The 13602-nt window shown below is 36.0% G+C and overlaps 2 protein-coding genes across 4 annotated transcripts; both read right to left on the bottom strand.

Annotated features, from left to right (window-relative positions):
* LOC116133272 (pleiotropic drug resistance protein 3-like) lies at positions 1 to 2606 on the bottom strand. Its single transcript, XM_031418980.1, has 9 exons — positions 2538 to 2606; positions 2104 to 2436; positions 1727 to 2017; positions 1537 to 1620; positions 1301 to 1434; positions 962 to 1189; positions 666 to 837; positions 329 to 583; positions 1 to 231 (listed from the first exon to the last, which is right to left on the bottom strand). Exons 1-9 carry the CDS (start codon positions 2604 to 2606, stop codon positions 1 to 3), a joined length of 1797 nt encoding a protein of 598 aa, XP_031274840.1.
* Positions 2607 to 5028: 2422 nt separating this feature from the next.
* LOC116133271 (pleiotropic drug resistance protein 3-like) lies at positions 5029 to 11978 on the bottom strand. Of its 3 annotated transcripts, XM_031418979.1 has the most exons (25): positions 11879 to 11960; positions 11617 to 11848; positions 11342 to 11465; positions 11179 to 11264; positions 10895 to 10979; positions 10491 to 10650; positions 10311 to 10387; positions 10172 to 10225; positions 10003 to 10093; positions 9598 to 9899; positions 9227 to 9508; positions 8822 to 9135; positions 8552 to 8712; positions 8366 to 8469; positions 8099 to 8252; positions 7879 to 8007; positions 7723 to 7796; positions 7289 to 7621; positions 6912 to 7202; positions 6722 to 6805; positions 6486 to 6619; positions 6147 to 6374; positions 5851 to 6022; positions 5506 to 5760; positions 5029 to 5406 (listed from the first exon to the last, which is right to left on the bottom strand). In XM_031418979.1, the coding sequence occupies exons 1-25, from the start codon at positions 11940 to 11942 to the stop codon at positions 5140 to 5142; spliced, it is 4257 nt and encodes a 1418-aa protein (XP_031274839.1). In that variant the 5' UTR covers positions 11943 to 11960; the 3' UTR covers positions 5029 to 5139. The 3 variants fall into 3 exon arrangements, with proteins under 3 accessions (XP_031274839.1, XP_031274837.1, XP_031274838.1); XM_031418977.1 differs by having other exon boundaries at positions 11617 to 11978; XM_031418978.1 differs by having other exon boundaries at positions 7723 to 7868; positions 7951 to 8007; positions 11617 to 11978.
* Positions 11979 to 13602: the final 1624 nt, after the last annotated feature.

Raw genomic sequence — 13602 nt, 5'->3', positions numbered from 1 at the left:
TCAAATATGCAAAAAGAGAAGCGAAAAATAAGGGAAATGCAAGAAGAACAACACCAGTAATCGATCATGGTGAAAACCGAAATAATCTTCGATGAAGAAAGATAGACTTCTTGTTTCTCCGAACACATTAATGTCCTTGTTGATATCTCCATATTGTGAAGTGATCAAAGCATTCAGTGTCCATGAATTAGGGGTTAAATAATACAACCAAATCCACCACTTCGGAATGTGCTGCAAAGGAATAGCAATGTTTTTTGTTAAATTCAAATGTAGATTTAGAATCGATGTATATAGTTTATGTGCTATCTTGTCAAGTTTATTAGCTTACTGGTTGAGGCATGAGATATCCGGAAAACAGACTGAATAAGGTGTAGAAAACTGAGGATAGAATTGAAGCAACCAATTCATTTGGTGTCAATGCCACAAGGAGCATGCCCAAATAATTGAAGTACAACATTGTCATGAAAACGGCATAAAAATTCCAGAAAATCTTATACACCGACCAATAAAATCCCATCATCGGATAGGTGATTAGTACAAACACAAATGCTTCAAAAAATATATAAGGAATCTCAACTGCCACCTACAAAATAAATTAATGATAAGATAATTTTAGCTGTGTTTTTAAAAATAAAATATATAATTAGTTGGGAAGATTATTGTACCTGTGCAAAGGCATAAGCCCATGGCGAGTACATCCCAGCAAATTTTTCTCGATACATAACAGTTCGTTCCATTGCAACATATGGTAGAACCGTTGAGCAGTTATTCATGCCTAAGAATATCACTGCAACATAAAATGCACCAAATATATTGAAGATACTCTGCTCGTCAACCCTGTAGATTGAAAGGAAAAACCAAAAAAAGAAAGTCAGGTACCGGCAGACACAAACAGTTTCTTGAGCCAAAAGTTATCCCTTTTGGATGAGAAATGCATATCAGAAGCAACATTTGAACTTACATATTCCTTCCTTGGTTCCAAAAGAGTGCACCAAAAAGAAAAGATGCTACCATTACGTGCACTATTCGACGCAAGTTGTATGAAGGACTTCTCCAGTAAGACAAGTATTGTTTCCATAGGCAATTCTTGAATTGCCCCCAGAAGTTTTGAGCGAACCGCGTTGGGAAATGTAGATCTCTTGAATCAGGAAGCGGGGTACTCGACTCCCTTACAAGCTCTTTGTTTTTCCTACATAACATTAATTCATAAGAGAAAAAACTACAAACTCCCAGAGGTTTATGGCTTTATTTAAAATTCAGAACACAAACCACAATTTAGAATCTTTGTAACTGGACTTACTCATTTAGAACAGAATCTTTGTATATTTTAGCAAAATCTACACCAAGTTCAGCTTCTACAGATGGAGGAGTGAGTTCTAATATCCATGTTGCTGGATTATAATTATCCTTAATCTTTGGTACTCCAACGATACCCTGTCAGTAAAAGTTGTTTCGTCAACGATTTATGAAAGATCATCTACGAAAAGTAACCAGAAAATGCATATTATAGAACAAGTACACGCATAGAAAACTAGCCTGGAAATAGTCTATAAGCTTTCTTGAATGCCTTCCCAATTCTCCAGAGTAGATAACACGCCCAGCCCTCTTCAAAAGGATCAACTAAATTTGGAAAGTTATTGTATCAGTAAAGCCTTAAAACAATATAAAGTGATACCAAGAAACATCAGAATTTCACAATCAAATTCTAAAAACTTTCTTTTTTTACCTCGTCAAATGCTTCAAAAATGTCAATACTTGGTTGGTGGATAGTGCATACAATTGTCCTTCCAGTCTCAACTATATTCTTCACAACTCGCATGACAATTGCTGCTGCTCGTGCGTCTAAACCGGTTGTTGGTTCATCCATAAAGATTATAGAGGGATTCGCAACAAGCTCAATGGCTATTGTAAGGCGCTTGCGTTGCTCAGTTGATAGACCACTATTACCTGGGAGCCCAACTAAAGAATCTTTAATTTCATCAAGCTCAATGATCTCAAGGACTTCATTTACAAATGCCTGTGAGAACATGCCAATAGCAACTTTAATGAGGGTACATTATTTCAATACTATTAGCGAAAATGATGTATGTAGGGTGTTCTTACAATTTTAGTTTTAGAGTCAATCTTAGGAGACAGCCGTAGCCATGCAGAAAACATCAGAGATTCTCCTACTGTGATTTGAGGAGAATGGATGTCAGTTTGCTCACAGTAACCTGAAATTCTAGCAAATGTTTCTTGAACCTTTTGATACCCGCCAATTTTAATTTCCCCCTCAATATAGCCAGTAGTTTTTCTTCCTGCGAGAACATCAAGAAGAGTGGTTTTTCCAGCTCCACTAACCCCCATTAATGCTGTAAGAACACTAGGCCTCAATGCACCTGTAACATTAGAAAGTAGTTGAACTTTGTTTTCAGGATATCCTTGTTCTCTCATTTCCTAAAACCAAAGTGAAAAATTATATAATTAGATCTAATGCCTCCAAGGAAGAATCCTACAATGACACTGATGGCCAATATAGAACGGTTAATGATGAATACCAAAGGAGTGTCGACAAAGTAGTTCATGTTCTCAAATGTTAGTGTTAGTGGTTGAAAAGGTAAGACCATCCTGCCTGAAAATATTGAAGAAATGTCAAACATTGAATTGGAAACAAAAATGACAGAGCAGGTTTCAATATGAGGAACTTAGTTAACCTTTATTAGATCCTTGATTAGGAGGATTTCTAGTCTTTTCTTCTATAAGTTCACCATCATTGGAGTTTTGACTTCCTTGTATCTTGGCAAACTTTTCCCGTGAAATCTTGGCACGAGATGATCCAGGAGCTGCATTTGCATTTTATTGAGTTACGAAACAGGCGCTAGTATGATTTTCTTTAGTTAAGATATTAAATCGAGAACAACTTACGCTTCAAGAAACTTAAGGCCAAGACAAAGACAGTATTAAAAAGTAATGTAAATCCAAACAAGGCACCAAGTGATATCCAGAAGAAATATCCTTTGTAGTTTATTCCGCGGCTGTCAAGTATTTCATTCCCTATTGTAGTATTTGTAGGCAGCATCTATAAAAAAAAAAAAACATCAAGAAGCACAATGCAGTGAGTTTCTTTCTCCAGATTTTGATTGGTGGGTTCAGTTTATGCTAATAACAAGTAACTTCAGCTATCCACCTGCAAAATAAATTAATGCACATTCATAAGATAAGTTTAGCCGTGTTTTTAAAAATAAAATATATAACTAGTTGGAAAAATTATGGTACCGTGTTAGGTTTATTGTGGCTCCGTTTGGTTGGTTTTTGGGAATACTATTATTAGTATTCCCAAAAAAGTTAAACAATAAAATGCCCAAAAACTCACAATATTATCCAATATTATTCAACTTTTTTTAATCCCCATAAATTTGTTAATTTAATTAAATACCCCTAAATATTTTTTTTCGAAATTGTAAAAACACCCCTAAACCTACATTATACCAGATTCCGGCCACCACTATCGGAAGTTAGCCGAAATCTGATAGGATGGCACACTACCGGCTGGATCTTGCCGGTAATACGTCGATCTAGCCTTTTCCGGCCAGATCCATAGTAGATCTGGCCGAAAAAGGCCAAATCTAAGGCCAAAGATCTGGCCGTTGATAGCCAGATCTTTGGCCGTAACTAGACGTCAACGACGGCCAACATATGGTCATCGTTGACCATCAACAACAGCCGTATCTTTGACCGTCGTTGACGAGCAAATGCGGCTAGATCTGGCCATTATCTGGCCTTTGCCAACCAGATCCACCGTAGATCTGGCCAGAAAAGGCCATATCGACGCACGACCGGTAAGATCCAGCCGGTCATACGCCGATACGGCGACTCCGACCACCCTCCAGCGGTGGTGGCCGGCTGTCCGTATTTGATGGGTGGGTTGGGGGTATTTTTGTTAACTTTTAATGTTTTATTATAGGGGTGTTTTTTAAAAAAACAAACATAGGGGGTATTTTATTAATTTATAAATCCTACATCGTAATACCTGCCCAATTCAACTTTTTTTTTTAACTTTTTTCAAAAAAAATTTCCCAAAAATGTAAAAATGTGAACCAAACGGAGCCTATATTTTCTTTAAGGTAAAAGTACATATTTGTTCATCTCAAGAATCAAATAAACTAAACTGAAAATGAAATGAAATCTAGAGGCGGGGAGCAAGCTAGATATACATATGTAAATTGGCACGGCCTACAATTTTTTTGGCATGGCACGAAAATTTCGTGCCATGCCATGACTTGTGGCCCATGTGGGTTGTGTCGTGGGCCTTGAGTTTGGCATGGCATGGCCAACAAATTTTAAAAATTAATATAGCCTATGCCGGCCCACGAAGGCACATGCCATGTGCCTTGAGTTTTGGTTGTCTGGCATGGCACGACATGATCCATGACATGGTGGGCTGTGAAAATTTTAGCACAACACGGCCCACTGCCACCTTTATATGTAAAAAGAGTTTGAATTTTTCATTTATATAGTGATTTTTAAAACCCAGGCCTGGGTAATAAGACTACGTAGGCCCCGGAGCTACTGATGTGTTTTCAGAACTAGGGTGAGGATTTTTGAATTTTTGAGTTTAGGCATTTTGTAATAATGATTTTTTATCCGAGGATACTTCTCTAGACTACAATTCTGACGTCACGACATGACTACCTAATATTGGAGCTGAGTTCTTCCTACTTGGCTCCCTGTTAGTAAAAGAATCTTGGTAAGTTTCTTTTTTCTAGTTATTGATATCCTTAAACTCAACGGATTATCCTATCTAAACTGAGGTCGGAATGGGAGTGAGCTTTCACTCATTTTTGGGGATTTATTGCAATCACCACTTTTTTTTCCCCCTTAGTTTAGCAATCTTTATAAATCGAATTTGATAGGAATAATTTGATTTTCCTAGAGATCAACTCATGACGCGTGATATTATAATGAAATTAAATCCTAATATCAAATGTACCCAAGCACCCAAAAACTTTGGAGTTGGAGACTTAAAATTTAAAATATGTTAGAGAAAGATATAAAAGTTACAAAATAACCATTGACAACAGTATTGTTCACAATGTATAGAAATTTATACAAATATGGCATATTAGACAATGTGCAACATTTTCATACTCTACAAATGTTTCACCTTCTGAGGAAGTTCAACCGTCCAATCAAATATGCAAAAAGAGAAGCGAAAAATAAGGGAAATGCAAGAAGAACAACACCAGTAATAGCCAAGCGATCATGGTGAAAACCGAAATAATCTTCAATGAAGAAAGATAGACTTCTTGTTTCTCCAAATACATTAATGTCCTTGTTGATATCTCCATATTGTGAAGTGATCAAAGCGTTCAGTGTCCACGAATTAGGGGTTAAATAATACAACCAAATCCACCACTTTGGAATGTGCTGCAAAGGAGTAGCAATGTTTTTTGTTAAATTCAAATGTATTGATTTAGAATCGATGTATATAGTTTATGTGCTATCTTGTTGAGTTTATTAGCTTACCGGTTGAGGCATGAGATATCCGGAAAATAGACTGAATAAGGTGTAGAAAACTGAGGATAGAATTGAAGCAACCAATTCATTTGGTGTCAATGCCACAAGGAGCATGCCCAAATAATTGAAGTACAACATTGTCATGAAAACGGCATAAAAATTCCAGAAAATCTTATACACTGACCAATAAAATCCCATCATCGGATAGGTGATTAGTACAAACACAAATGCTTCAAAAAATATATAAGGAATCTCAACTGCCACCTGCAAAATAAATTAATGCACATATCATAAGATAAGTTTAGCCGTGTTTTTAAAAATAAAATATATAACTAGTTGGAAAAATTATTGTACCTGTGCAAATGCATAAGCCCATGGCGAGTACATCCCTGCAAATTTTTCTCGATACATAACAGTTCGTTCCATTGCAACATATGGTAAAACCGTTGAGCAGTTATTCATGCCTAAGAATATCACTGCAACATAAAATGCACCAAATATATTGAAGATACTCTGCTCGTCAACCCTGCAGGTTGAAAGGAAAAACCAAAAAAAGAATGTCAGGTACCGGCAGACACAAACAGTTTCTTGATCGAGAAGTTATCCCTTTTGGATGAGAACTGTATATCAGAAGCAACATTTGAACTTACATATTCCTTCCTTGGTTCCAAAAGAGTGCACCAAAAAGAAAAGATGCTACCATTACATGCACGATTCGACGCAAGTTGTATGAAGGACTTCTCCAGTAAGACAAGTATTGTTTCCATAGGCAATTCTTGAATTGCCCCCAGAAGTTTTGAGCAAACCGCGTTGGGAAATGTAGATCTCTTGAATCAGGAAGCGGGGTACTCGACTCCCTTACAAGCTCTTTGTTTTTCCTACATAACATTAATTCATAAGAGAAAAAACTACAAACTCCCAGAGGTTTATGGCTTTATTTAAAATTCAGAACACAAACCACAATTTAGAATCTTTGTAACTGGACTTACTCATTTAGAACAGAATCTTTGTATATTTTAGCGAAATCTACACCAAGTTCAGCTTCTACAGATGGAGGAGTGAGTTCTAATATCCATGTTGCTGGATTATAATTATCCTTAATCTTTGGTACTCCAACGATACCCTGTTAGTAAAAGTTGTTTCGTCAACGATTTATGAAAGATCATCTACGAAAAGCAACCAGAAAATGCATATTATAGAACAAGTACACGCATAGAAAACTAGCCTGGAAATAGTCTATAAGCTTTCTTGAATGCCTTCCCAATTCTCCAGAGTAGATGACACGCCCACCTCTCTTCAAAAGGATCAACTAAATTCGGAAAGTTATTGTATCAGTAAAGCCTTAAAACAATATAAAGTGATACCAAGAAACATCAGAATTTCACAATCAAATTCTAAAAACTTTCTTTTTTTACCTCGTCAAATGCTTCAAAAATGTCAATACTTGGTTGGTGGATGGTGCATACAATTGTCCTTCCAGTCTCAACTATATTCTTCACAACTCGCATGACAATTGCTGCTGCTCGTGCGTCTAAACCGGTTGTTGGTTCATCCATAAAGATTATAGAGGGATTCGCAACAAGCTCAATGGCTATTGTAAGGCGCTTGCGTTGCTCAGTTGATAGACCACTATTACCTGGGAGCCCAACTAAAGAATCTTTAATTTCATCAAGCTCAATGATCTCAAGGACTTCATTTACAAATGCCTGTGAGAACATGCCAATAGCAACTTTAATGAGGGTACATTATTTCAATACTATTAGCGAAAATGATGTATGTAGGGTGTTCTTACAGTTTTAGTTTTAGAGTCAATCTTAGGAGACAGTCGTAGCCATGCAGAAAACATCAGAGATTCTCCTACTGTGATTTGAGGAGAATGGATGTCAGTTTGCTCACAGTAACCTGAAATTCTAGCGAATGTTTCTTGAACCTTTTGATACCCGCCAATTTTAATTTCCCCCTCAATATAGCCAGTAGTTTTTCTTCCTGCAAGAACATCAAGAAGAGTGGTTTTTCCAGCTCCACTAACCCCCATTAATGCTGTAAGAACACCAGGCCTCAATGCACCTGTAACATCAGAAAGTAGTTGAACTTTGTTTTCAGGAAATCCTTGTTCTCTCATTTCCTAAAACCAAAGTGAAAAATTATATAATTAGATCTAATGCCTCCAAGGAAGAATCCTACAATGACACTGATGGCCAATATAGAACGGTTATTGATGAATACCAAAGGAGTGTCGGCAAAGTAGTTCATGTCCTGAAATGTTAGTGTTAGTGGTTGAAAAGGTAAGACCATCCTGCCTGAAAATATTGAAGAAATGTCAAACATTGAATTGGAAACAAAAATGACAGAGCAGGTTTCAATATGAGGAACTTAGTTAACCTTTATTAGATCCTTGATTAGGAGGATTTCTAGTCTTTTCTTCTATAAGTTCACCATCATTGGAGTTTTGACTTCCTTGTATCTTGGCAAACTTTTCCCGTGAAATCTTGGCACGAGATGATCCAGGAGCTGCATTTGCATTTTATTGAGTTAAGAAACAGGTAAAACAGGTGCTAGTATGATTTTCTTTAGTTAAGATATGAAATCGAGAACAACTTACGTTTCAAGAAACTTAAGGCCAAGACAAAGACAGTATTAAAAAGTAATGTAAATCCAAACAAGGCACCAAGTGATATCCAGAAGAAATATCCTTTGTAGTTTATTCCGCGGCTGTCAAGTATTTCATTCCCTATTGTAGTATTTGTAGGCAGCATCTAAAAAAAAAAAAACATCAATAAGCACAACGCAGTGAGTTTCTTTCTCCAGATTTTGATTGGTGGGTTCAGTTTATGCTAATAACAAGTAACTTCAGCTATGAGAGATTCACCTTTTGCCATCGAGGAGCAAGAAATTCATTTCCAGAAAGGCCTATTTCTCCATATGTAAGAGGGGAAACCCAAAAACCCCACTTCAACCACCCTGGCATAGAGGCTGCAACAAAAAACATAGCATAAGTTAATCCTTTCAGGTGAAAATTCTGCAATCAAAGGTGAGAACGTCTCAAAATCCTTACGATGTTTGATAATGTAACCACCAAATATCAAGATAAATAACATTGCAAAACCACTGGCTGTCATAGCAGCAGACAGAGTCTGGCAGACTGATGCCAAACATCGGAACAAGGAAATTGATGCCAAGTGCACAGCAAACAGTACAATAAGGTGGCGGAAGAACCTGAAATCAACGCATACAATTTATACATCAGAATTAAATACGTAAAAATGAAAACATAATTAGAGGATTCAATGCACTAATAACCATAGCATTGTCAAGTGAAACTTGCCTCGAGACCTCAGGGGTGTATCCAATGACATAGTAGGTAAGACATGTCCATACCACAGATTCGATTACTGAAATAGGGATTTTCAGAATAGCAGTTGGAATTGCATATGCCCAAGTGGGGTAGAAGCCTAGTTCTTTTTGTTTAAAGAAAACCGGGAGTCTTGCAGTAATCAGAGTCAATTCCGGAAAGCCATTAACAAGAAATATTAGCAGTCCAAAGAACAGGGCTCCCATGTAGTAACTGGCATAAAAAACATCAATGTCCATCCGAGTCCTTATAAAGACAGTCATCGTGATAGTTGCAATGATGAGAATCTGTAACAAGAAAGTCCTTACATATTTCAAATTTTTCCAACCAATGCACAAAAGGATAAATGATGAAAGGCTATGAAGGATAAATCATAACCTGGACAATTTTGAATACATAGATAAAAGAATTTCTCTTCATAAGAAGAAATTCCCTTGACATGCAAGCTTTAAACAGTTGCCATTTGGAAATAGAATACATGTCGAAGGAAAGAGCATCCTTGTGGCTTTTTGACTTATCAAATGGCATTGAGAGATCCTCTTGAAGCTTCTTACCAAGAGAAGATTCCTCGAATTTCCTGCAGAACATATCAATTGAAACATAATTGAAGTGATCTTCGGTGCGGTACCAGCATTGCTCTTGATCCTTCCTTGATATCACCTACCAAACGCAAAACGAAGGTAAAACGATGAAGAACTAATATTTGAGCATGGAAAATAAATGATTATAAGCTCCTGTAATGCGCTTACCTCCTGAAGAAAGTCAGCTACACCTTTTCTTTCAGGACACCTGAATCCACAGTCCTCAAAAAACTCTACAATTTGATCACGTGGTCCTTGATACACAATCTTTCCTTCTGCCATCAAAATGATGTCATCAAAGAGTTCAAAGGTTTCAGGTGCAGGCTGAAGAAGTGAAATCAATGCAGTAGCATCTATGATATGCACCATCTGCTGAAAACAGGCAACAATCTGATATGCAGTGGAACTGTCTAAACCGTTTGATATTTCATCCATCATTAGAACTTTTGTAGGACCAACAATCATCTCCGCTGCATAAGTCAATGAAAATTTGATCCTTCAATGTACATTATGGTATACATCTAATCTTTTGAAGTTATCTGATGAACCTTTAAACCTTTATGCCAAAATTACCTGTAGTCAGTCTCTTTTTTTGACCACCAGATATACCTCTTCTCATGACATCTCCCACCATCGTGTCAGCACAAACATCAAGTCCAAGGATCTTTCAAGCCACAAAAAAAATTAAAAAATTAACTTAAGAAGTACGGTTACAAGCAACTAATAAATTAAAGAGAATTACCTTCAAAACATAATCAGTTTGAAGGGTTCTGTATACTCCTTCAACAGATATCGCCTGTTGAATCAAACCAGTCATAAATGTTGTTATATCAGTTTTTTTAATAAAATAGAATAAAACTAGACAAGAATGCTAACGGTACCTTCATGTAAGTATCTATGTCCGGATCTGGTACAATTCCTGCCTCTTTCTCTCTTTTACTCACTTCCATCATGATATCTGCACAGGTGAAAAACAGATTTTTGTAACTATCAATTAATTGTGAGAATTGATAAGGTAGCTACAACTAGGAATTCATTGGATTAAACTCAAGGAAATCTACCTGCCCGGCTTCCAATACCCTGACATTGGGCTGAAAAGTCAAGTGTTTCCCTCACAGTCATTTCTGCTATATGCAGGTCTTCTTGGCTTATATAAGCTGAAGTTTTCTGGGGAACAAACTCGTCTAGCCTGTAACCGTTGTAGGCAATTTCCCCTGTCGCCTGTTGAACAAAAGCAAAACAGAACTTAGTGAATATATACAAGCATATGGCTAGAAGTAATATTCATTGTCTTTCTTGATAAAATAATGGGGTCAGCTTCAAGGATTTTGAAAAATTCAACATGCAATATCTAAATTAAGTAATCTAGATTCTCTTCCTAACTGAATGAGTGACTTTAACATTTGATACAACAATGTTCCAATGGTAATCAAAATGATAATGAACTATAAAGAAATTATGAAACCTTAAGAGATTTGTCAAGATTTCCTGAGAGAGCCTTCAAAAGGGTGGTCTTCCCACAACCTGGGGGACCAAGCAGAAGAGTTATCCTGCAATAATTCAACCATAGTTAAGTACACATTCCGTTTCACAGAAATTTCTGCTAGAAAAAATCAATCAGTTCTCCTAGAAAGCATCTCAGACTTAAACTGTTTCTAGTCCAGCATATTGCATACAATTACAAGTGAATCGCTAAGCAAATTAAGCGATTGTAAGTACAATTTGGCAATAAAATTCTCTAGCATATACCTTCCAGGCTTTATGATACCACTGACAGCATTAATGATGTTTATCTTTTCTTCTGTCGACTTGGAACCTGGAAGCCATGATAAGACCTGTGAAACAAAGGTCCATTTAGCTAATTAATCATTTCAATGCTTGTAATCAATTCTCAGAAGATGAAGATACTCACAGAAAATGAAGATTTAAGAGAATTCCATAGAGTTGGAAGTGGCTTTCCCTGAACAATCTCACACTCAGCTTCCAACCTCAAATTCTTATATCTCACCTCTACAGAGGGCAATTCCAGACCAACTCTACAAAATTTGAGATCACATTATTCATTAATTAGTAAGTGCATATTTGAGTAAAGTTTGAAAAGGAAATCACCATAAACGAATAACAAATTGAGCTTCCAGACATATCAGTTAAGTTACCATTCAACTCATTTTTCTAAAAGAGACTTACTCGTCAATTCTTTTTCTGATTTTTTTCAACAACTGGAGGTTATCATGCTCAGTGTTCTTGATGAGCTTTTCAATGAATATATGCTTTTGAAGAGGGCCAAGCTTGGTGACATCAACAACCCTTTTTCCTTCACCATTAGTCTCAAACAAAGATGACTTCAGCCTCTCAAAAATTGGCAATCTCTCAGTGGCAGACCACTGCAAAGCGTATTCAACATCACGATCATCTCTCCCTAAGCTAACAACTGAGCTGGTTCTGAAACTTGATGCAGGGCGCCTGAATGAAAACCTCAGGCTCCTTCCAATCTCTGCCAACTCAATTCTCATTGACTCTATTTCATCTGAACCAACAATTTGAGCCATTTTGCTTAGCTTTAGTAGCTATCAAACTTGGCGTTTAAACTAGGAGCAAACCATAATATATATATATATATATATATATATATATACGTATGGAAAATTCTCAGGTGCAAAACATAAGACTATTTTTTATTAAAATTTGGATTAGTTTTGGCTGATACTAATAAATACTAAAATATGATCCTGAAAAGAAATATATTTTAAAACAATTTTCGAATATAATCCTGAAAAACAATTTTCGAATAAAGTATGAAACCCATTTAATTTTCTTTTTAGATCACAAATCAAATCAAGCTAACATTATTTTTAAACTCAAAAGCTTTTAATCTATAATACCTTTCATTCTTGATTGAGTTAGATTGGACTAATTCTTTAATACATTATGTGAAATGTGCAAGTTGTTTATCTGAGTGATGAAAATCATGGGGCTAGTCAATTTAAGTGGATTGTGAGTCAGTATGGCTCATGCTTCCTATGCTGAAGTCGGCAATTAGAAGGGTGTTTTTTTTTATATCTTGATTGTTCAGTTTTAGTTTTCCTTGATTGTGAATTTCAGCTTTTAAAGTCCATGTTTCAAAACTTGTTTGAGGTTGAATTGAGAACAGTGGAGGTTATTTTTCATTCAGTTTCTGTGCATTGTATACATTACTTTAAAGTATGAATTATGTGTCTATGGATGTCTGAATTTGTGTGTGCCTTGCAATATATATGTTTATGTAATGAACTTCTGGTGTATTATGATTCTATTCGGTGAAATTGGTTTCTGAAAGCTGTTTTAATAATTCTACTTAATCTTATATTATGCTGTGATCACACCCAATCTTTTGTTGTAATGCTATAGTTTTGGTGTAATGGACTTTTGGTGGATTATGATGCTACTGTTGTTTTATGATGTTTTGTATTGCTATAGTTTTTGCTTTCTGGTTGTCCTGCTATTGTCTTTGTTTCATGTTTACTTGGTTTGCTCACATCTAGTTATCAAAGCCTAAGAGATACGGAAAAATCTTCACAGGAGAATGCAGATTTTAGTTCGGAAAACAAAGGTGTACCTTCATCTGTGTAACATCCGCAACTGCCACTCACAAATTAAGGATTGAAAGGGGAAAGATCAGATGCTCTGAGAATCACACCTTGAAATTCCCTGATTGGAACACACCAAAGTTTATCACAACTATTATGTCAATGAAGAGTACTGGGAAGGTGACTTACTGACTTCAACACAACTATACAACATCTTCACAAGAAAGAGGTCAGTATTTAGTTAAAAAATACTTTTTCTTTGCATCTTCCCATTCCCCCTAATATTTGAAACAGGCCACTAGTCCATTCTCATCACCCTATCTTTAATTTTATATTTGTTTTATAATATGCCTTATCTCTATTTGAGTCAATAACTCTTTAAGAATACAAAAGCTACAATATAATTGATATTTAATATAGTAGCATAAAGGTCGTTTAGAGGCCACAATAAAACTTCATGATCATAGAAGCATTTTCTTTTTCTTTGAGAAACTATCACCAATTTATAGTTCAAAATAACATTTCCCTATAGCTTCTGTGTTCAATTTAAACTTGTTGTCTTCTATATTTTACAGAATATCTAGAGTTCCGGAAAAATTCAGGTCAA

The sequence above is a fragment of the Pistacia vera genome, unplaced genomic scaffold, assembly GCF_008641045.1.
Source record: "Pistacia vera cultivar Batoury unplaced genomic scaffold, PisVer_v2 Contig268, whole genome shotgun sequence".
Classification (NCBI taxonomy): Eukaryota; Viridiplantae; Streptophyta; class Magnoliopsida; order Sapindales; family Anacardiaceae; genus Pistacia; species Pistacia vera.
This window is presented reverse-complemented; position numbering and strand designations above follow the sequence as displayed.